The sequence below is a fragment of the Schistocerca cancellata genome, chromosome 8 (assembly GCF_023864275.1).
Source record: "Schistocerca cancellata isolate TAMUIC-IGC-003103 chromosome 8, iqSchCanc2.1, whole genome shotgun sequence".
Taxonomy (NCBI): domain Eukaryota; kingdom Metazoa; phylum Arthropoda; class Insecta; order Orthoptera; family Acrididae; genus Schistocerca; species Schistocerca cancellata.
In genome coordinates, this window is record NC_064633.1 from 396,147,320 (window position 1) to 396,172,633 (window position 25,314).

The window sequence follows — 25,314 nt, forward strand, 5'->3', positions numbered from 1 at the left end:
GTCGTCTCATTATCTGGTTCTTCAAAACTAACTGATGCTAATATGGACAGGGTGGAAGTGGATACCTATAAGACGGAAAGTTTGAAATGTAGAAGTGTGTCTCGATTTCTTCTGTAGTTAGTGTTGTACTTTTAGCCTCCATATTTTTAAAGTTCTCTTTATTAGTTTAGAACCTAGAGGTCCCATCTTTTATTGTTCATATACTGCTCTTGCGGCTTTGTTGGGAGCCATTTTGAACATGGTTCTAAGTACTCTCGTTTCTGTTGTGCATAGCGTGCGTGTAACATGGTTGTTGCGTTTGTGTCCTTTCCCCTGCCTCCCATGCGTTTCTTTAGTCCCCACTATGTGTCTCACATTTTTGCATTTATCTTTTAAAGGTTTTCCTTTTTATCTAGTGTTATGCCAAGATATTCCATAATTTCCTTTGGGGTGATATTGTATCCCCAAAGCACATTCTGTATTCTGTCTTTTGTCTATGCTGGAAGACTATTATGTCTACATCTACTTACATACTCTGCAAGCCATCAGATGGTGAATCGCAGAGAATACTTTGTGCCACTACAAGTCATTCCGTTTCCTGTTTTGTATGCAAATGAAACAAGAGGAAAATGACTGTCTATTTGCCTCTTTTCAAGCACTATTTATGTTAAATTGATTTCTTGGTCCTTAGACAACATATACATTGGCAGCAGTAGATTTATACTACAGCAGCCACAAATGTCAGTTCTCTTAACTTTCTCTACAGTGTTTCACAAGAAGATCATCGTCTACACTCCAGGGATTCCAATCTGAGTTCATAGAGCATCTCTGTAACAATCACACATTTACCAAACCTACTGGTAAAAGTCTAGCAGCACACCTCTCAATTGCTTTGACATCTTTACAAATGTTCTATAGTAAGTCTCCTTTCTAGATGTGCTAAAATTTCCTAGAATTCTCTCAATAAATCTAGGTAAACCCTGCTACCAACCATATACACTGCTTTGCAATGTTAAGCCTATATATTTAATATTTAATTGATGTGACTGTGTCAAGGGGTCCACCACTATTACTGTATTTGAGTATTACAGAATTGTTTGAAGGAAACAATATCATGTGCTAGCCAAAAATTCACACACCTACCCCCCTTCAGTTTCATAATCAATTACTATTGAATAACACCACATAACTTCAAGATCAGATCTATAGGTAGCTAGTATGTTTTTATGGCTGATGTCACAAATCACATCAAATCGTACACACTACAAAGGCACCTTTTGGAGAGATTTTTTAATGCAGTGTATGTCAGCTTCAATGCATACTTAATATTTTTCACACTTTCCGATATAAATTAGAGATGTTTAATGTTTCATGTGTGTTCAATATGCAGTGCATATGAATTCGTGAGACGAAACTGTAGTGTTTCCATGGTCTTGCCGCAGGTCTTGTGCTGTGATTGGCTTATATAAGCAAGCAAACGGTATAAAATAATTGCTTCAAATGCTTTTGTGAAGCTATCATACCACATGTGTTGGTTTTGTATTTATACTTGTATATTATGAAAACATCAAGTTTAAGAGATATACAGCAACAAAGATCTCACCAAAACACATCATTTTTTGTATGGTTTGTTGTGGCAGCTACAAAGCAGGAACTGCCTCTAATCATTTACTACTGCACATTCTGCTTATTGTAATTCATTTGTTTATAGAAGAAATCAGTTTGTCCAGGTTCATCTCCTCTTTTGCACTGCAAAATGGTCTATGACCATTTCTTTAACACCTGGACAATTCAATAGTTCTTTTTCAAGATTATGTTTTTACCTAATAAATTGTACACTGAATTCACATTGTGTTGTTTCCAGACTCATGGTACGCTGTAGTTATTTGCAAAAAAATGACACCAACCAGAACTCAGGCACAATACACTCAAAAATGACACTTGCTAACACCAGTAACAGAACATTTTTCCCATGCATATTTCCTCTGTTCCTTAATGAATCTCTCACTAGGTGGTGGCATGCATGTTACCACATTTTACTGTACTCTGGTGAGACATTTACAAATTACACTGGATAAATTTGCAGTGCTACAAGCAAAAATCCTATCCAAGACATTAATATTAAATATCAATTACTGATATACAGAGACAAGGACAGGGATTTGATAGCGAAGCCACTCTGTTTGCTTCCTTTTCATGTAGCAACAGAATGTGAAAATTACGTGGAAGGTGGTAGGACAACCTTAGGCTCTGCTAGTCGAGGCTTTGGAGACGGATAAGAGCTGTATTTTGTAGAGGCGACAACCCCCAGCCCCTACTACAAAGAGCTAGGTGGGGTTTCAAGGTGCACCTTAACATTAGCTACTATCAGTTTGATAAACATCACTTAACAGTTCCAAAAAGATTCACTGCCATAATTCACTTAGGAAATATTCAAAATGCATCCTAATAATTTAAATTCTGTACTACGTTATTAAGAAATATATTAAAATATATATTTTTGGGCAGCTCCGCCTCAGAACCTTTAACCACAAGAAGTGCCTGATTTTTGGGTGGGGGTAAGGAGTAGGCTGGGGCAGAGAGGGGGAGGGATAGTAGGGAAAGGGTGGTGGACAGTGAAGTACCACTGGGGAGCGCGAGGTGGAGAGAGGGCAGGACAGCTACGTGCAGTCGGGAGGTTAGACAAATGGCGGGGAAGAGGTGGGGAGGGGAAAGGGGGTAGCGGGAAAGGAGAGAAGTAAAAAGACTGGGTGCAATGGTGAAATGAGGGCTGTTTAGTGCTGAAATGGAAAGAGGGAGGGTCTGGGTGGGTGAGGACAAGGTTAATGAAGGTTGAGGCCAGGAGGGTTACAGGAACATAGGATATACTGCAGGGAAAGTTTCCACCTGTGCAATTCAGAAAAGCTGGTGTTTTTGGGAAGGATCCATATGGCACAGGCTGTGAAGCAGACATGAAATGAAGGATATCATGTTTGGCAGCATGCATGGCAACCAGCTTCTGGAGGAAGCTAAGGCCTCTGGAGGAAGCCTTAGCCCCACAGAAATATCAGTCCTTGCCAAAGGCCTCACCTTTTGCCCCACTCCAAAATTTAATCACGCAGGACTTGTTAAAGAGCTTCTCTCCTTCTCCCAGGCCCTACAGTGGAAACATTTTTTCGCCACCAACCCTACCAATCAGACTCAACCAAAGATCAATGTTGAACTCTGCCTAACTCAGTTTGCCCCTCCATCCGACTGAGATCGATCCCCACTGTTCCAAAATCACCCCATTAACTTTCCAGAATTTCTTAGCCTCGAACCTTACCTCAACATCATTCCCCAAATCCCTCAACATGCAAACTAACCTTACATCCACAGAAAGAACTGCTCTCCACCATCTAAAAACTGATCCTGACCTTATAATCCTAGCTGCGGACAAAGGCTCCACCAGCTTTGTTTTGAACTGCAAGGACTACTTGGCAGAAGCGCTCTGCCAGCTGTCAGACACATCCATCAACAAACTTTGCCACAGTGAACCCATTCCAGAAATCCAGCAGGATCTCCAGTTACTTCTCAAATCCTTAGGCCCATCCCAGAACCTCTCCCCAGAGTTCATCTCTCTGCTCATCCCTATCAGTCCCTGCACTCCTACCTTCTACAGACCATAAACCCAGCCACTCAGGATGCCCATTGTGCTCAGTTACTGTGCCCCCACTGAAACAATCTCTCCTCTCACAGACCAACACCTTCAACCTATCACCCGGTAACTACCCTCCTATATAAAAGATACCAACCATTTCCTCCACCGACTCTCCATAGTTCCTGTCCTTTTACCACATGGTGCACTGCTCGTCACAACTGCTGCCCCCTCCCTTTACACTAACATCCCTAATGTCCATGGCCTTACTGCTATTGAACACTACCTTTTCCAATGCCTGATGGGTTCCAAACCAACACCCTCCTTCCTAGTCGCCATGACCAACTATATCCTCACCCACAATTACTTCTCCTTTGAAGGCATTAACTACAAACAAATCTGGGGTATAGCTATGGGCACCCGTATGGCACCATCACATGCCAACCTATTTATTTGCCATCTAGAGGAATCCTTCCTCAACACCCAGAATCCTAAATCCCTCACCTGGTTCAGATTCATTCATGACATCTTTGCTATCTGGAACATAGGTGAGAACACCCTATCCACATTCCTCCAGAACCTCAACAACTTCTTATCCATTTGCTTCACCTGGTCCTACTCAACCCAACAAGCCACCTTCCTAGATGTTGACCTCCACCTCAAAGATGGCTACATCAGTACCTCCGTCCATATCAAACCTACAAACCACCCGCAATACCTCCACTTCGGCAGCTGCCACCTGTTCCACACCAGAAGTCCCTTCCATACAGCCCAGCCACCCATGGCCGCCACGTCTGCAGTGATGAGCAGACCCTCTTAAAATATACCAAGGGTCTCACTGAAGCCCTCACAGACTACAATTGTGCTCCAAACCTAGTATAAAAACAAATCTCCTGTGCCTTATCTTTCCAGTCTCCCTCCATCTCCCAAAGTCCCATCGTCCAGCGACACAGGAGCATTCCCCTCATAACTCAGTACCACCCAGGATTGGAGCAACTGAATTAAATTCTCTGCCTGGGTTTCGACTACCTCTCATCATGCCCTGAAATGATAAATATCCTGCACACTATCCTTCCCACTCCTCCCACAGTGATATTCCACCACCCACCGAACCTACACAATATACTCATCCATCCCTACACAACCCCTGCTCCCAACCCCTTACCTCATGGCTCATAACCCTGTAATAAGACCTAGATGCAAGACCTGTCCCATACATCCTCCCGTCACCACCTACTCCAGTCCGGCCACAAACATTACCTATCTTATCAAAAGCAGGGCTACCTGTGAAACCAGTCATGTGATCCACAAGCCAAGCTGCAATTACTATGCTGCATTCTATGTGGACATGACAACCAAGAAGCTGTGTGTCTGCATGAATGGCCACCGACAAACTGTGGGCAAGAAACAAGGGGATCATCCTGTTGCTGAGTGTGCTGCCAAACATGACATCCTTCATTTCAATGATTGCTTCACAGCCTGTGCCATTTGGATCCTTCCCAACACCAGCTTTACTGAAATGCCCAGATGGGAACTTTCCCTGCAATATATACCATTTTCCCGTAACCCTCCTGGCCTCAACCTTTGTTAGTCATTGTCCTCGCTCATCCAGTCCCTTCCCTGTTCCCATTCCAGCATTACACAGCCCTCATTCCACCATTGCACCCAGTCTTTTTACTTCTCTCTTTTACCGCTACACCTCTCTCCCCACTTCTCCCCTGCCATTTGTCTAGCCTCCTGACTGCACATAGCTGTCCTATGCTCTCCCCACCTCATCCTCGCACGCTCCCCAGCAGCACTTCACTATCCACCACTCCTATCCTATTGAGACAATCTGAAAAAGGTCCAGATTTGTGGTGGAACAATTCATGGTTTTCTGCACCATGACAATGCACGTGCTCACAATTATTTCAATGTTCATGAATTTTTGGCCAAAAACAACACTATAATGATGCCCTAGCCTCCATATTCACCTCATGTGACTCTTATGTACCCAAAAATAAATAAAACCTTCGACAGTTATTTTACAAGCATAGGTGAGATTGAAAATGATATGATGAAAGAGCTAAAAGCTATCTCAAAGACAGTGTCCAAGAACTGTGCTAGGAACTGGAGAAAGAGCTGACATGAGTGTATGATATGTAATGGAGAATATTTTGAAGTGAGTAACACTGATATAGACCAGTAAATAAAATTATTTTAAAAAAATAAAAATTCCCTTAATATTTGGATGCACCTTGTGTCTCAAACTTTTTACATTTAACTTGAGAGCCAGTGTGCATGTTTTGAAGGAAATTTTAGGAATGTACAGCATAGCTATTGTATACATGTTTTACGCAATGTTCCTTATTATCAGGTGAACAATAACTGAGGTAGAGATTTAGTGATGGAATCCATTCAGGTGAGCCATGTCTCATAAGCAGCAAAGGTTTGACACAACAGAAACACATTCTATTAGCAAAAAATTAATAATTTTGAGTATAAAGTTCTTAAATTATTGCTGGTTTTGTACAAACAATAATAAAAATGTTTATTTCTTCGGACCAAGTTTGACTGCATTTATCTTGGAAAATTTTATAACACTTTTGTCATCATGTAGTACATTCATACCAAAATAAAATGTAAACTGTATGAAAATGGAAATGTCTGAAAACATAAACAACGCATATTTAAAAAATTATATTATTTATTGCCCAAATATGACATCTTCAACAATATGTCTTGATCATCGCCAATTGCTAATGAATAATTATGGCATCTACTTGCATTATCTCTTCTTAACACCATCCTGAACACAGCACACTTTTTTAAGTTTCTCTATGTGCAGGTAGTATGCAATCCACTCATCCTGAGTGATAGTTTTCAAACCTGAAACAATTGGGGGCAAGTGAGAATATATGCTTTTTCTCAGTTACTGAAAATTGGTTTGGAATAAAAAAAGATAACTCCCAAAATTACTACACACCTTCTTTCACCAACTGTAGTAACTTCATAATGCAAATTTTTCTTCTTCTGACAACATTTTTAAGCTTTGCCCATGCCACTTTAACTGGATTAAGGCTGCGGTTGTATGGTGGAAACTGCAGCACAGTGTGTTCTCGGGTTTCAAATATTTTATTAATTTTAAATACTTGGTCTTTTTGCTTAAATTGTACAATTAAGTGAAATATTGTTGTTTTTATCACTGACAAGTCAGCAATCATATTACTTTTTAACAACCACTCAATTATTTCCCCTTTTATTCAAGGGCCAAATTGGGAGCTTTGTTATGAAACTTATTGCGATATGAAGCACTGTCCATAGCAGTAATGCTGGTGACAGGTAGATTCATATCTATTTCAGCCTAAATCCAATCCAAAATAATTCTTAGGTTCATTTTGTTGTGATAGTCCTATGGGGCACAAGACCAGCATCAGATCCTATACAGACAACAATAATTATGTTTCTGCCACTAACTGTCCACGATTTGTCGATTATTAACGTTGTTCTCCACCCAAGCTTCATCAATATAAAGAACTTTGTCTTGCTCACTTAACTTCCTTACTTGCATAAAGTACTTGCATCACCAGTCAGTTACATCAGTTCTCTCTACCAAAATCTTCCTTTTACCAACACTTCTCTTCCAGATAAATCTCAGTTCATGCAGTGTCATTGGCTAAACATCTTTCTGCAAAGAAAAATGAATTTTCTGTTTTACAGCAGTAAGTAATTTGCGTAATGTTGACACTATTTTTTGATTTTTATGAAAGTCCAACAGCATTTATCAAGTTACCAATTTTGTAAAACTGCCTGTAACAATTGCTTCTTAGCACCCTCTCTTGGCGATTTCAGTAAACAATGTGGTTTATTTTCACACTCCTTTCTGATACATACTATTGTGGCATGTCTGACTTTTGTATAAATTGCAATTCTTTGGAGCTGGCAATATTACCCAACAGTTCTTTGCGTATTGACTCTTTAACGCAAGCTGTAATTATGTTACAAGTCGTCAGAAACTCTTAACTCTGCAAATACCTCCTCTTTGTATTGTGGACATTTTCTTGTGATGTAATAAGCTTATCCATCACTTCTGAAAAACTAAGTAAATCACCAAATATACAAAATGAATTGCCTGACACTATCACACAAACGAAATCGTCATAAATCGCCGCCTGGTGGTGCCTGTAAGGCAGTTGCAGGGCTAGTGACTAGTTTTGTGATACTGGCAGCCTACAGGACACGTACATGGCAATGATCAGGTCACAGTGCACTGCAAGTGTTTAGTGTAACTCATGTGGTGTGTGGAAATAGCTGTGCAACAATCTATTGCTGAACACTTCCTTAGAATTCAGCTTTCTAAAAACATCACACCTTACTATGGGTAAACATGAGAATTTAGTTTGCTGTTTTGAGGAAGCAAGGGTACATTTTACCTTTTGTGTAATGCATCCTTTCAGCTCCTCTGTTTAGAGGTGATAACAATTCTGGAAGCTCTTGCTGTGTGGCACAGTGCTTGTAAGTGGAATGCAAATGTTACATAACTGTTGACCGTCATGCTGCATAAAATCTGCCCATTTGCAAATAATTAATAATTAGCAACAGACTAATAACTGTTTTCAACAATGCCAAATATGTTGGTCTACTACAGTGAGGAACTTTGTGCTGTCTACAGTGACGCAAGATGCGAAAACTTTTTCTATTTTTCACATATTAAACAAAATGATCTTCCACTTGGTTCACTACTCAGACAGTTAAGAGAAATGTGTTTGATCAACCTGATATTCTTTCTTTCCTTTACAATTAATTCTCCTTTACCCTCATATTGTCTTGTTGCCACATCTGAAATATGTAAAATAATGATATGTCATCAAACTTCCAGTAGTACCCCAACCTCATCAAAGTATCAAAAACATTTTATGTAACACATTTTATTAGTTACAACATTCCACATATTTTCATTCATCATCATCATCAAATTTAATCTTCTTTCCTTGAAATGCATGAATATTCAGCTGTTGCTGCTGCATTTTCTTTTTTGCCTCCCAAGATGGATGTAGTGATACTCCTGCATCTGAAGTTAAAACAACATGTTAAAAACAGAAATTCAAAAGAAAATAAATCACAAAGCTCTACACAAACAAGGCATTTAAACAGACATACCATTCTGGCTGGTTTTCAGTTCTGTGTTTTGTCTCTTAATATGGGTGTTGAGTGTATGCTTTCTCTTGAGAGGTTCCCCTTGGAATCTTTTCCTCTCTTTCTCCATTCCTGTTCTTCTTCCCTCATTCATGTGTCTATATTCATCTGCTACTCTCAATGGACCTCGTAACTCATCATTAAAGGCATTTTTGGCTGAAAACACATGACACTCATGTTTAGTTTAGTGATAATAGCATATAACCTACATTTGTAGTCCCAGATGAGGACTGATTACACGAACAATTTATAAATGAAGAAAGGATGGAGCACAGATAACCACCCAACGTACAGCTGGGGTTTTGAATAGTCAACATGCACTGAAAAATATCAAAAATCATTAAGAATTTGGATGAGTCTTTCCATAGAGCTTACTGACTAATGAACTCAAGACTACAGTGCAGGGAACTGTAGCTGGCTGGGAAATGTAACTTAACTGTACATAAAGACACTGAAGCGAAAAAGAAACTGGTACAGGCAAGCGTATTCAAATACAGAGATATGTAAACAGGCAGAATATGGCGCTGTGGGTGGCAATGCCTGTATAAGACAACAAGTGCCTGATGCAGTTGTCAGATCGGTTACTGCTGATACAATGGCAGGTTATCAAGATTTAAGTGAGTTTGAACATGGTGTCATAGTCAGCGCATGACCAATGGGACACAGCATTTCTGAGGTAGCAATGAAGTGGGGATTTTCCTGTATGACCATTTCACGAGTGTACTGTGGATATCAGGAAACTGGTTGAACATCAAATCTCCAACATCGCTGTGCCCAGAAAAAGATCCTGCAAGAACGGGACCAACGACGACTGAAGAGAATCGTTCTACGGCAGAAGTGCAACCCTTCTGGAAATTGCTGTAGATTTCAATTCTGGGACATCAACAAGTGTGAGCTTGCGAAGCATTCAAAGTAGCATAATCACTATGGGCTTTCAGAGCCAAAGGCCCGCTTGTATAGCCTTGATGACTGCACAACACAAAGCTTCACATCTTGCTGGGCCCGTCAAAACCAACATTAGGCTGTTGATGACTGGAAACATGTTGCCTGGTCGGATGAGAGTCTTTTCAAATTATACCGAGCAGATGAACATGTACAGGTATGGAGACAACCTCATGAATCCATGGACCCTGCATGTCAGCAGGGTACTGTTCACCCTGGTGGAGGCTCTGTGTTAATGTGGGGCGTGTGCAGTTGGAGTGATATGTGACCCCTGATACCTCTAGATATGACTTTGACAGTTGACACATACATAAGTATCCTGTCTGATCACTTGCATCCATTCATGTCCATTGTACATTCCAATGGACTTGGGCAATTCCAGCAGGACAATGCGACACTCCACACATCCATAATTGCTACAGAGTGGCTCCAGGAACATTCTTCTGAGTTTAGACACTTCTGTTGGCCACCAAACACCCCAGACATGAACATTATTGAGCATATCTGGGATGCCTTGCAACATGCTGTTCAGAAGATATCTCCACCCCCTTGTACTCTTACAGACTTATGGACAGCCATGCAGGATTCATGGAATTCCCTCCTGCACTACTTCAGGCATTAGTTTGAGTCCATGCCACATCATTTTGTGGGACTTTCGTGTGATCGTGGGGGGCCTACACAATACTAGGCAGCTGTACCAGTTTCCTTGGCTCTTCAGTGTATTTATGGTGTGTTTCTGTTAATCAGTCAGAAGTTTAGGGACGATTTCGATCTTTCCCATGTGTCTCACAATCACTCAACACCTCAACTATAAAGTTAACAATGCTCCTATCATTAGTTTATTCCCTTCAAGACTTTGCAGTACGATGTTAATACTATATATATAGTTTGCAGTAAGTGGAAATACAAAAAAATGTGGTGTGCAATGCAAGAGAGATAAAATGGATGTTACAGGAAAGTGCAATTTTTTTAAAAAATCAAATCACACAAATCTGATCCATAGAAAAAAAATTGTTACAACTAGAAATTTTTTTGACATACTGATATTTAAGACGAAAATACCACAAACTTAAAGCCTCCCAAAAGGTGGTCGTTGCCTACAGTTAATCCTGCAGTCACTGAACAAATTTAAGAACATGTATTGGCAATATTTCAGTAATAATAACCTCACAATTGACTGCAATCATGATATAAAATACGTTTTCACTGTCTAAAACTGTCAATAAGACCAATTCATACAAACACAATTATTTTATTAAATCTCATTTCTAACTGCCTGCCTTCCCATGGGAAAGCAAGCTACATTATACTGAGGCATGACCAATTAATGGTAGGTAGCACTTGTACAACTCAAAGTCACAACTTAACATTAAGAAAGTGCAGAAATCTATACAACACAAGTTTAATGCACTGAACATCTAATTTGATTCTTATGCACACATGTCAAACTACATACAGCTTACATTATCAGTCAAATCGTTCGGAGAGAGAATACTACGGTAGCTTTGACACTGACAGCCTTTGAAGAAGCTGTGGCTTCGCTGTTGAAGACTCTCCAAGATAAATCTGGAGTAATCTAGAACAACAACAGAAAACTCTTTATCAGGAGAGCTCCACAAGGACTTCAACCCAGCTCCTCATGATGTAACTGTAACATTTTACCACTACTCAGTTCATAGGACTATCAAAGTTATTTGTCATGTATTACATCAAAAAGTCTGTGTTCAAGACTGCTCGTATGCCACTTCAAAGTAATCTCTTCCAACTTTTTTGTTGCTATTGCATGTTATTAATGCTCTTGGCGGAGGTTTGTTCTTTTGTTTTTTTCAGGATAAATTATTTTGTCATCCCAAATGTGACTACTTCCTGAGATGATTGTAATTTATTGATCACTTCACTACAGTGCAGATCCTTCTACAGATTATTTGTATGACATATTGTGGTGTTGAGTGTCACACACACATCAGTACTTGCTGTCTATTTATAATAGAATATATACAACTTTGAAAAATACTTTAATAAAGCTAGAGTGTGTACTACACTTCTTACTTTAGTATCATTACAATAAAAAATCTTTTCTATTTGTTAACATTTTACATCATTGGGAAGGTTATCAGAAGTTTTGTCATAACATAATTGAACACTGTTTCGAGCCAAATTCATCTTCAAGGAAGTGTAAGGAAAGTCGTATTTATTTTGTGGCGTATGTTATGGACATTATTATTCCTTTTGAGCTGTGAATGATCATCTACTACATATTTCATTACAGAGTATACAGTTGTGTTGTGAAGCTGCAGGTAAGTGCCTAACTTTGACCATTTGACAGCTAGATTTTTGGAAATACTGTCACAGTTTCAATTGAAAAATCTATCTTTTGGTGTATGTGAACTCACATATCTTAAGCTCTCATGTGTACTTTCAGACAATTCCGAACGGACAACATATACAGAGCGTTATCCATTACTAACAGACCTTTCAAAACCAATCATAAACACCACATATAAAATTCACACACACACACACACACACACACACACACACACACACACACACACACACAAACTAAATTTTAACTACTTCCTCTTCTCTCTCTAGATTTCTCTAATCGAGACACACAGTGCACTACTTACATGGGCATCTTAATTTCTCCACTTTTCATCAATAGCTTCTCTAAACCTGTCACACTGAGTATCCCTTTACACTAAACTAGCTGCTGCCAGTCTCTGAAGTGCATTACACAGCAATGATGAGCTGTCATATGACTAGTTTCATGCATGTGTATCTGTATTCGAAAGGAAGGGATCATCTCTCTTCCACAAGCATATATTTCAACAATATTACGAGAAGGAAAGTTGCTACTCACCATATAGTGGAGATGCTGAGACGCAGATAGGCACAACAAAAAGACTCTCACAATTACAGCTTTCGGCCATTAAGGCCTTCATCAACAATAGACAGACATACACACACACATGTTGACAAAGGCCTTAATGACCAAAAGCTATAATTGTGAGAGTCTTTTTGTCGTGTCTATCTGTGACTCAGCATCTCCGCTATATGGTGAGTACCAACTTTCCTTCTTATAATATTGTTACATTCCATCCTGGACAAGCATATATTTGTCTAACATAATTTTAGAAAGCCACAGAAAATCTGAAACAATATCTAATTTCATATCATTCCAACAAAAAGTGAAGTGATTTAATATACTGCCACTTGATTACAATATTGGGGTTAACTGACACTTCGATACCACTTTGCCCACTCACATTCAAATTGCCATCTTTCAACCTAACTTAGGGTTTGGGCTACACTACAGATCAGTATATCACCACAACTAAGATTTTGTATTTGCATTTGTTCGTTTCACCTACTCACAACCAAACTGTCACTTTTCAACGTAACTTATACGTTGATCTAAATTACAGATCAGCCTACCACCAAAACCTACACTCCAACAAAAAATATAAACACAAAAATTTTGTCTGTGTTCTGGTCTCTTCGTGTATATGCTTGTATGATGCCACAAGCAACAACACCATTATGGCATATTTGGTATCGATAGGTTCAGTTGACCCTAGTATTGTATTTTGTGATATACGTCACACCAAAAAGTCTGAGTAGGCATATAACACTGTTTTTTGTTCTTGGTTCTAAACAATCAAGTGCTTAGAACAGTGCAACTTAGATCCTTGTTAAATTGTTAATAATGAAGACAATGGACAGGTATTATGCCACCAGTATTTTTTCACATGTGTAAGAAGAATTTCTTCTTCAATTAAACAAAAGAAAACAATATAGGTATTAAATTCCAATTAGTAATTATACAGGATTCCATATGTATGCCCCTAATTTCTGTACCTTTCTGATTTCTATTCATCTTGGGGTATTTTGTAGACACTCTGCTGCTAGAATTTCCAAGTTTTTTCATAGTCTGTTCTTCACTGTTTACACTTTCACTTTTTACAATACTGCTTAAATATTCTCCTTCATCTGTTAAGAAAAAGGGATCCGGCTCTAATGATTTTAAGTTTTCACTGGTAGCAGATCTTATGACTCTTTCATCAGACAAATGTTCTCTCTCTTGGTCTGATGATTCACTGAAATTGTTATTGTCATCAGATGAAACATTTTCTTCACTTGCAACTTTTTTCCTTTTTACAGAACGCTGAGGAACATCAGATGCCACAGGATTAGTATTTTTAGGTTTACTTTTATTTTTCTTCACTGAGTTATTAACACCTACAGCTGCATCTGGATATATATTAGGTTTTTTAATGTTATGATCCCATTTTACCTCATCTGATGTCTCAATTTCCTCACTAATTACCACATCAGAGGTAAGGTCTTCACTGCTAGAAGTATGCCTTATCCTGACAAACCTCCCAGGCTCATATTTTTGCAGATTTTCATTTTGTTTTGTCTTTTGCTTCTTGTTCTTCTTTTTCTTCAGTTTTGTCTGAGATCCGAGATCATCTAGAAGTGCTACCCAGTCAACAGGTTCAGATCGTAGTTTCCGTACATGTGCCTCCACATCAGGATGACAAGCCAGTCGTCCAAGGGCACGCTCAAGACAGGATGACTGCAGCTGTTGCACAAGGAGAGAAACAGAAAAAAAAAAGTTGTTCACTGAGGCTGAAATGATTGCAGTAACCCACCTGTACAAAAATACTTATACCTGCAATGAAATTAAACATATAGTAAATTAGCTGTGAACTACATAAAAGAATATGGATAACTACTAAATAAATAATTAATTGTTAACTAACGTACAACAATACAATGCAAATGTATTTACATGTTACAATCCATGTCAATTATCTGGGGTGACATTAAATGTGGGCAAATGCTCTACCTCTGAGCTACCCAAGCACGACTCACGACCCATCCTTACAGCTTTACTTCTGCCAATATCTCATTTCCTACCTTCCAAACTTTAGAGAAGAGCACTTGCCCGCAAAAGGCAAAGTTCCCGAGTTCGAGTCTTGGTCCGGCACACAGTTATAATCTTCTAGGAAGTTTTATATCAGCACACACTCCGCTGCAGAGTGAAAATCTCATTCTGGAAATATTCCCCAGACTGTGGCTAAGCCATGTCTCCACAATACCCTTTCTTTCAGGAGTGTTAGTTCTGCAAGTTTCGCAGGAGAGCTTCTGTAAAGTTTGGAAGGTAGGAGTCAAGATACTGGCAGAAGTAAAGCTGTGAGGACAGATCATGAGTTGTGCTTGGATAGTTCAGATGGTAGAACACTTGCCCACAAAAGGCAAAGGTCCCGAGTTCGAGTCTCAGTCCGGCACACAGTTTTAATCTGCCAGGAAGATGTTGGATATAGTTATTATATAAAGATGAAGACTCAATACAACACAGGAAAAGGTGAAAGCACCAAACGAGTCAAAAGACTGATCACTAACCATGTGATTCTTTCGCTCAACATGTTCTGTAGATTCCATCAAGAATGGATGTGCATTGTAAAAATTTAATCTGTATAAACAATAAATTATCACTATACTGCTAAATGCTAGTCAAGCATATGTCATCTAAATTAAACCTAGGAAGTTAAAAAAATGCTACTTTGGAAAATGTTGCTACCTTCTCAGTTATACTAAACAGCTGTTGTTGGTAGCTTAATGTTTACTTTATGACACACGACTTTTCAAAGAAAATATTTACCTATATTTGAATATACTGAAACCTATTTGTAGCACATTACTACTTGTCATGCACTTTTAAAGTGAACATTCTTATGCATATTATGTAAGAGTCAATCCCCAGCTTTGTGTTATTTAGGTTGCTGTAGTCTCTTTCCAGGCAGGGGAATGCAATTACAATTACTTGCCTCCTCCTCGAAGTCAGGATACTAGTCTCCATAGCAAATAACATTCAAAATGGCAAGGAAGACTATTCAGATTTTGAACCATTATTTTGCTATATGCTTCTGTGAATTATTAACTGTGGAGCAGCATCACAGCTCAGGATAACACAATGAACAGTTTGCACATGGGTGTGAGATTACAAAGATCTTCAGAGTGAGAGTGTATTTAATTCATCTCCTCTTGATGGACTCTTGGCAAGCTTATAACTGATTTTATAGGTAACAATGATACAATGAAATCAGGATACTAATATATGGATTACTTCCTTTGGTGTCATTCTTTGAAAACATCACTCCCCGCTACAGCAGTTACTAAGTATATTTCATTTTTTTCCAAGCATCATTAGTGTTGACTGTGAGTTATGACTTGGTAGCTCAGTGATAAAGTGCCAGATTACAAATCCAAAGATCTGGAATTCGATTCCTGGTCAATCCCAGGAATTTTTTGCTGAGCAAAACTACTCACATTTATTCCAATGTAATTTACGTATGATGCAACAATACGAGAGAAGGGAAGTTGCTACTCACCATATAGTGGAGATGCTGAGTCGCAACAGGCACAATAAAAAGATTCACTCAATCGTAGCTTTCGGCCATGAAGGCCTTTGTCAGCAGTAAACACACATACACACATGCACTCACGCAAGTGCAACTTGCACACACTTCTGCAGTCTCAGAGAGCTGAAACTACACCCTCACGCTCTGTTGCAACATTCTCCACTACAAACAACAACATAAATCTTTGGCATACTTATCAACCAGGATAGAACTTCTAATAATCACCCTGCATTAATAATCACACTGCATTATTTTCACTAAGAATGTTGAACATGATTAGGCATTTCACAATCTAAGGTATGGTGTACACTGAAGTACAATAATCTGTATCATTATCACAAACAAAAAGTGCATCATTTACATCCGGGAGATCCTGCCCTTTGCTTGGAGTTGTGCAACTGGTTAAATACTAATCCGCAGTTACACAAATACATTTTATTTACTGATGAGGCACACTTTACTTGAGATGGTATAAACAATTTACATAATGAGCACACATGGTCTCAAGCAAACCCACATACAACAGTGCAATGCAATTTCTAGCAGTGATTTAGCATAAATGTGTGGTGTGATATAATCAACACACACTTTATTGGACCATTCATTTTTCCAGGCCGTCTAACTCGTGAGTCGTACCTACAATTCCTTCAAGAAGAAATTCCTCGCCTGCTCGAAGACGTTCCACTTGCTACGCGATTGCAAATGTATTTTCAACATTACGGCACACCTACACATTTCACCAACATTATTACTACACATTTAAATGAACATTTTCCTCCGGAATGGATTGGTCGTGGCGCTACACGTCTGTGGCCACCCAGACTGGCCGATTTAACACCAATGGATTTTGGTGTACGGGGATGGATGAAAGACATAGTTGATGAGAACAAGTCAATACATGTGAGGCATTACTTGCTCACATTCTGAATGCAATAGATGAAATTAAGAACAACCCTGTGAAATTGAAAAGAGCAACAAAATCTGTTTATACACATGCAGCTAAATGCATTGAACTCGGTGGAGAAATTTTTGAACATCTATTGTGAATGTATTGTGAAATTGTATGTGCTCGATACAACTTCCTTAACACTGAGCTTTATTTTTTACAGTTTAACATGAATTCACATTTGTTATGTATTAATAAAAGCAGATTATCTGACACAATCATACAGTTTCAGTTAACATTATTACCCTCATTTTTCCAAAATTAAATTTTCTACAACTTCTGGTGAAAACTTTGTGCAATTGTCTGGAATTTAAAAACCAAATTGGACCAAACAGTAAACAAAATAAAATTTTTATGAAATTACATCTTTGCTTCTTTGGCTGTTCTGGAAAACTACTGCAGATACATGTCTGGGACGTGTTTTATTAGATTCACCAAATCAATCACAAAAAATAAACAGAAGTCATGCTTTATTTTAACCTCTTACAGTTTTGCGATGGCTTTATATTAGCGAACTTGCTAAAATTCAGGCAAAATCTTTTATTTGAAGTAGCTCCGTAACTAAACATTTGCGGACCTATGTTTATATGAACTTTTTTCTTTAATTTTACTTGTAGAACAACATATTAAAATATTTGCATAACTCCATGAATCACCCTGTATACAGTTTATTTTCAGAACATTTGAGTTCAAAGATATAACTACTACTCTCCAATGCATGTGATGTAGTAACTATCATCATCGTTTTGTCACATTTGCAAACAACAGAAGCATCATTTCATATCCAGTAAAAATCTTAGGACTTTTCAACTTAGCTGGCAACAGGGTTTGTTGCAAACATAAGAAATGTTAAAGAGATGAGAGAGAGGAGGAGGAGAAGTTAGTTAGTTAGTTACATGTTTCATGGGTCATTTTGCACAACATATCATAATGATGTGGAAAAAGCCATTTTACATTTACATTGTAAATTAATTTGTGCATGCAGATACATTCTGAACATTAAAGAAAAAGATATACAGATGTGAATTAGTAGCAAATACCCACCATCTTTTTACACAATGCTATAATAAAAATAATTCTACACAATGCTATAATAAAAGTAATTCTACAGAATAAAAGGAGTTGTCAAAGAGAAACTTTCATAGTTAGTTTTAAAATGTTGCTCTGCTGTATGTCAAACATTTTATAATACTGGATAACTGATCAAAAATTTTTATTGCAGCACTGTACACCTCTTTTTGTACTAAAGAAAACTTTAATGTGGAGTCATGAATTCATGAATGTCATTTTTCCTTCTGGTATTGTAATTATGTACATCACCGTTCCTTTTATACTGAAGTGGATTATCTACAATAAACTCCATGAGCAAATAAATATATTGTGAATAAAAGTAATTAACACACGTAGAACCTACTCACACCATGCTAGAAGAGGGGAAAGGACTGTTTGAAGTGATAAAGGATATGAGTAATAAAGTGTTTCTGGTCTTCTTTTCACAACTTTCTGTAATGTATATGACAAAGAGAGAAAAAGAAACTTGAGTGTTGTATGCCCTGGATAACTAACATGATAAGAAACATAGAAGCCTTTATCATATAACTGTACATATTTCCCAATTTTTATACATATTTTAAAATAAGAAATGTGTTTAATGTATTCATATAGTCATATTTGGCCAACAAAACAGATTCAAATACTACTGGACTGCTGGACCTTTATACTAAGGGGATGCCAGATTAAATACACTTACATCAGTCAATATTTCTTGTAGTTCTCTAGTATTTTTGATTGCAAACTTCGAAACATCATCTTCTTTAAGTTTCTGTATGGGGAGAAAAACAAAATGAATTAATGACAGTAAAATCTACTACAGGCCTTGCCACATATTTCAAATAAAACTGGACAAACCTTTATATTTTGTAGTTCTTCTATAAGTCTTTCTGCTTTCCTTTTACACTTTTCAACTTGTTTTTCATTACCTTTCCTATTCTTAAGTTTGTTAATTTCTCTGGTCAGTCTATGAACAATGTGCACTTGGGCCTTCCTGACACTGTGTCTCATAGACACTATCTGTTTTAAGTACAACAATAACATTAAATCATGAAGTAAACACTAAACAACTGCTTTGTCAAAATGTGTCTCCCTAACATTTTCAAACTGTTAAACACAATCAGACTTAGCAGCCACAAACTACAATGTCATAGACGATAAAAATGTGAAGAAACAATAATCATAGATAGAGCAACTGAAGCACATAATGCATAGTGATAAATGGCTAAAATTTATTATGGGCCACCCACTTGTTGCACTTAAGCAAGGTACAATACAGATGATGGCAATAAGTCATCATCACGTAAGGACGCAGCCAGTCAGAGGAAGCTCTAAGGTAGCAAACTACAAACTTTTTACCCAAAAACACATACACTGGGGAATATGAATCACTTGGATTGTGTGAATGGCCATTCTCTCACACTGTGTGTTGCCTCATGTTGATGTATTTGTCAGTGATGTATCAAATATTCATCCGTTTTATTCAATTGTTATGTTAAATTAGTAATTAATCATTTCACCTGCAATAAAAAACTACTTAAGTGCAGCCCATGGGCCAGGTTGGATTGACAGGTAATAGCTTTATTTGCTAGAAACAACTGAAAATACTACCTGTACTCATTCTTGTGAATGTATGAAAAAGTTAACAATGTATAGGTACAGCTGGTTGATTAAGGGGGGAAAAAATTTAAAAAAAAATAAAAAAATCCTTGCGCACTATTAACGAATAAAATATATTCTCCAGGGAAAACTGCAAAAAGTGTGGACAACATACGATCAAAATGTGACTGACTTCAAACACATCAAATCTGTCATGAGAATGAATGATGATGAGCAGCAAAAGTGATAAATATTTACATCAATATCCTGCAAACCACTGTCAAGTGCATGGCAGAAGGACTTCCTATTGTATCATTCATTAAGGCTGCTTCCTGTTCCATTTCCACATAGAGTGCAAGAATAATGACTGTTTAAGTGCCTTCGTGTCTGCTATAACTAGTCTAATGTTGTCTTTGGGATCACTGTGGGTGCAATATGTAAGAGGTTGTAGTATATTCCTAAGATTCCTCACTTAAAGCTACTTTTTGGAACTTTATTAGTTACCTTTTGAGAGATAATTTGCATATATCTTCAACCACCTGCCAGTTCAGTTTTTTCAGCATTTCTATGGTGCTCTCACATTGGTCAAACCAACCCGTCACCATTTGTGACATCCTTCTTTGTATGTTAAATATGGGTCAATCCAAATGAACTTGACCAATAAAAATTAAGTTGGTTGCTTGACCATTTTTAAATATTTTAATTATTATTATTATATGTGATTACCCTATAATTGAAAAGTTCAAAACAGTTTTTTTTTTTAATTTTACCTTTCACCTTTACTGAATGGTGGCCATTTTCGTTTGCAAGCGCACAACGGTTTCAGTTTAGAGATGTTAGCAAAAATATGAAAATCTCTGCACTGGGTTAAGTTACAACACTGCAATTGACGTAATTGTTTTTAAAAAAGTGTCCTCTACAACATTGTCTATTACACAAAATACCCTAAACTCAAAAATAACCAGTCAAAATGACCTCCAAAGTTTGGTATCCAGATTTTCAAAAATCCACTTTTGTACACCTATATGATAGCAACATACTGTAAAAAATTTAACATTGATATCTGACTGAACAAAGATATGAATTTTTGAAAATGAGGAGATTATTCACTGATAATTCTACAACTGATCTTATGGCTGTTATCTATCATGTGTGATATCGGTGGGATACAATAAATTATTATTGAAGTAAGGTACTGAATTATATACAAAAAGTGGAAGCATCACTGAAATTACCATTTATATTATTTTGACACATTTAAAAGAAATATTTTCCATTAACACCCTTCGAGGTGCGACTGTTCCTGAACCTGGTGGTGAATGTAGAGAACACATTTCTTCAGACACCTTCTGTAATATAGAATAAGACCTTCCAGTTGCTGTGGTAAGCTCAAGCACTGAAAGTTTCCTTAAAATTATCATTGGTATCCAAACTTTGTCACTAGTAGATTTCTTGAATGGTGTTCTTGGGCCAGCAGGGTGGTAAAAATTCACAAAACCATCATTGTTTTCCAAACTTATTCTTTCAACCTCTGCAAGCCACCACTGCCCATCATACACACATGCCACTATGTCATTCAACGTTAAAGACAAAGATGTAATTTCACTCACACAATGATCCTCATAAATACTGATTTCAGATGTTACATAGCATCGAACCAAGTTTTCCACAATGCCAAGGAATTTGTGGAAATGCATTGTTCCTTTAATTGCTATAAAGTTTTAAAATCTGGTTTGAAGTGTTGTTTTCATATGCGGAAGCTCTTTCAAATCTGGTTTGAAGTGTTGTTTTCATATGCGGAAGCACTTCTTTCTTGATCAGAAAACGAATCCCCTAGTGAAAAATCACTAAAATTAATATTATCCTTGCAAAAGACATACATGTCCTGTACTGTGCGTATTTGGTCTGTGATTGGTCTTTGTAGGCTGGCTTTACTTACTTCATGTTTTGTTGTACCTCCTACTCCATCACACGCATTTTTACCATGGCAAGATGCAAAAAAGTGCCATTCAGCCTCCAACCTAAAGTCAACATTGTGGTTGCACAGATCAGAAAAAGTCTTTTTGTTCTTATACTGACTACCACCTCCATCTGAAAAGTATATCACCTTCTCAATGTTGGGAAATTTTTTAATGTAATTTGTTACATACTTTTGAAACACATGTACAGCCAAAGTGTTGTGCTCCAAGTAGTCACTTAGAATGCAAATTGAAGAACTGCAAACTTCATCTTTCTCATTTTTAAAGTAGAGAATAAATGGATGCACTGTTGCCTGGTCATTGACCCAGTGGTACCCTTGTATTGCATCCTGAATCACAAATGTAAAATTTTCTGCAAAATCAGCTAGCACTATGTATTTAGTTTCATGAAGCTGAACCCAGAATATCATTCAAGAAATCTACTAGTGACAAAGTTTGGATACCAATGGAAAAATGTTTTGAGGAAACTATCAGTGCTTGAACTTACCACAGCAACTGTTGTTGTTGTTGTTGTTGATGTTGTTGTGGTCTTCAGTCCTGAGACTGGTTTGATGCAGCTCTCCATGCTACTCTATCCTGTGCAAGCTTCTTCATCTCCCAGTACCTACTGCAACCTACATCCTTCTGAATCTGCTTAGTGTATTCATCTCTTGGTCTCCCTTTATGATTTTTACCCTCCACGCTGCCCTCCAATAGGCCCTACTACATTGGTGATCCCTTGATGCCTCAGAACATGTCCTACCAGCCGATCCCTTCTTCTGGTCAAGTTGTGCCACAAACTTCTCTTCTCCCCAATCCTATTCAATACTTTCTCATTAGTTATGTGATCTACCCATCTAATCTTCAGCATTCTTCTGTACCACCACATTTCGAAAGCTTCTATTCTCTTCTTGTCCAAACTATTTATCGTCCATGTTTCACTTCCATACACCACAGCAACTGGGAGGTCTTACTCTATATCACAGTAGTTGTCTAAAGAAATAAGTGTTCTTAACATTAACCACCAGGTTTAGGAACAGTCGCATCTCAAAGGATGTTAATTGAAAATATTTATTTTAAGTATTTCAAAATAATATAAATGTTAATTTCTGTGATGCTTCCACTTTTCGTATACAATTCAGTACCTTACTTCAATAATAACTGATTATATACCACCAATATCACACATGGTAGGCAACAGCCATAAGATCAGTTGCACAGTAATGTGAATTATCTCCTCATATTCAAAAATTCATATCTTTGTTCACAGTCAGATATCAACGTTGAAATTTTTACAGTACGTTGCTATCATATAGGTGTGCAAACAGTGCAAAAATCATATTTTTATATTCAGTCCCACCTGAGATAACTTACCCCAAACTTTACAAAAAATGAAAATTTTCAAATTTCACAAATTCTTAAAAATTAAGGCAACATTTGTAAGTGTTCTTGCTCTGTATGAGACTAGCAGTGTATAATATCTAACTACAGGAAACAATAGACTCTCATAAATAACTACTTGTTTGTTATTTTTCACCTAAAATGTGGATTTTTGAAAATTTGAATATCAAACTTTGGAGATCATTTTGACTAGTTATTTTTGAATTTAGGGTATTTTTTGTATGTTGTAGAGGGCACACTTTTCTAGAAACAATCATGTCAATTGCAATGTTATAACTTAACGCAGTGCAGAGACATTCAAATTTTCGGTAATGTCTCCAGACTGAAAAATCGTCACGCGCCTACAAATAAAAATTGCTGCCATCCAGTAAAAGTCCAAGATAAATTATTTTAAAAAAACTGTTTTGAACTTCTCTAATATAGGGCAATCACATATAAAAAAATTAAAATATTTAAAAATGGTCAAGCAACCATCACTGGACCACTTCATATGGATTGACCCATATCCAAGTTTACTCAAATTCTGTACAGGTCCCATACACTTAATATTCTAGGCTGGATCACACGAGTATTTTGTAACTAATCTATTTTTGGACTGATTGCGTTTTCCTAGTATTAAAGTTTGCAACAAGCATTAGTTATGATTGAGTCTAAATGATTATGTGGCCAGAGTCTGGTACTGGCATTGGAATCTCGGTGAAATACTGGTTGTGGTGTGAGGCTGAAGTCTAGTTTAGGTTGAAAGGTGATGATTTATTAAGGGTTGGTAAATGCCAAATCATGGTTGCGGCAACAGCATGACCTGTAGCCTACCCTAATTTTGACGTCGGCGTCTTATAAGTGTACGCAAATTCAGGATATTTATATTAGATAACTGACAAGTTTCCGAGTGTTTTGATGTGTGTTATTAACGTGTCTCGTACATAAACTAAGGAAACTGGAACAGGGGTCCACTACGTAACTTTAACCAATATTTATTTCATAGCCCTATGAACTGTCGTACTCAACACTCACTGATATTGTGGTCATGAATACCATGTCCGTTCATTTTGTGAAGCGCAGAATTTTACATTTCTGTATATTAAAAGCAACTTACCAATGTTTGTACTAGTTTGAAATTTTATCTAGCTCTAACTGAATAACTATGCAGCTATTTTTCTGTCACCGAGATTGCTATTAATATTTTCTGCAAAGTTATACATTGTGACCGGGAACGATAAATCAAATAAAACAATCGCGATACAAATCACTAGAAACAAAATTGTTATATCGCAGAAAATCAACAGCAACAAGAATTTTGTCCGTAAGAGGGGGAGAGGTTGGAAAACAGACTTACAATTACGTTCACAATACGCTTTTGTAAACCGCTGTAATCTACAGAAAAAGTGCGAGTGACAAAAGTTACCGCTGCAATTCAAGTACGATTAAAAATATTTCTACAAAAAGTTCTATATTTACAACAAAACACAGTCGAACCTCATTGTTCAATCTTAGCTTCTCCATCGTACACAAACACTACACCCACATGTCCTGCAAATGTAAACATTATCAAAGATCAACAAAAAAGATGTCGCTGTCAGTGATATCCAGTTCTAGAGAGTACACAAACGCTTCGTTGTAACACGAACCGTGGAGAACTTTGGTGTATTTACTAAACTGCACAAAGTCATTGGAAACTTATCAAAACTCTTTATTTACTATCATATTTGAATAACTCAAGGCATTCGTCCCGATAGACTCGTCTAAAACCTCCCATCATTTTCAAGCTATGAACTGCCTTATTTTTAGTTCACACTTAGACATCGCTTCACATTTTTAAATATCATTTTTGTCCCACTTACATCCAGTAATTATGTTATATTATAAAACCGATGTTCTTCCAACCAATTTTTCAATTCAACTGTGTTTTTCAATTTTGATAATGCACACATTTTAACCCTGACATCTACAGATTCTAATTAAGTATTTTTAGAGATAAAAGTTCATTAAAAATCTAATGAATACAGTATGCGCATATGTAATGTAACAAATGTACCAGACACCACCTGTCAGTAATAGTGTTATAATAAATATAAATGATGTGCATACTGTCAACCAATTTTATGTGACGCAGCATGTGATAGTTGCTGTGTTTTGGACAGGCTACTCCTGTAACCGAAATATCAGGTGCGTACTGGTACATTTTATGTCGATTAGATAGGATGAAAAAGGTTTGCA

The 25,314-nt window shown here is 37.4% G+C and overlaps 1 protein-coding gene across 2 annotated transcripts; it reads right to left on the minus strand.

The window, feature by feature from the left end:
• Window positions 1-6,270: 6,270 nt before the first annotated feature.
• Window positions 6,271-24,664, minus strand: LOC126094473 (serum response factor-binding protein 1). 2 transcript variants are annotated; one of them, XM_049908864.1, is made up of 8 exons: window positions 24,574-24,664; window positions 18,998-19,159; window positions 18,840-18,911; window positions 13,574-14,300; window positions 8,735-8,926; window positions 8,008-8,645; window positions 6,561-7,262; window positions 6,273-6,463 (listed from the first exon to the last, which is right to left on the minus strand). In XM_049908864.1, the coding sequence occupies exons 1-6, from the start codon at window positions 24,598-24,600 to the stop codon at window positions 8,530-8,532; spliced, it is 1,296 nt and encodes a 431-aa protein (XP_049764821.1). In that variant the 5' UTR covers window positions 24,601-24,664; the 3' UTR covers window positions 6,273-6,463; window positions 6,561-7,262; window positions 8,008-8,529. The 2 variants fall into 2 exon arrangements, with proteins under 2 accessions (XP_049764820.1, XP_049764821.1); XM_049908863.1 differs by having other exon boundaries at window positions 6,271-6,463; window positions 6,561-8,645.
• Window positions 24,665-25,314: the final 650 nt, after the last annotated feature.

Excerpts from the sequence above, each read along its gene's own strand:
- LOC126094473 (XM_049908863.1), bottom strand. The coding sequence starts at position 24,600 with ATGGAGAAGCTAAGATTGAACAATGAG. Across the intron at positions 8,927-13,573 it reads GATGAATAGAAATCAGAAAG|CCAAAAATGCCTTTAATGAT; the intron begins GTACAGAAATTA and ends ATGTGTTTTCAG. Across the intron at positions 8,646-8,734 it reads ACTGAAAACCAGCCAGAATG|ATGCAGGAGTATCACTACAT; the intron begins GTATGTCTGTTT and ends TTTTAACTTCAG.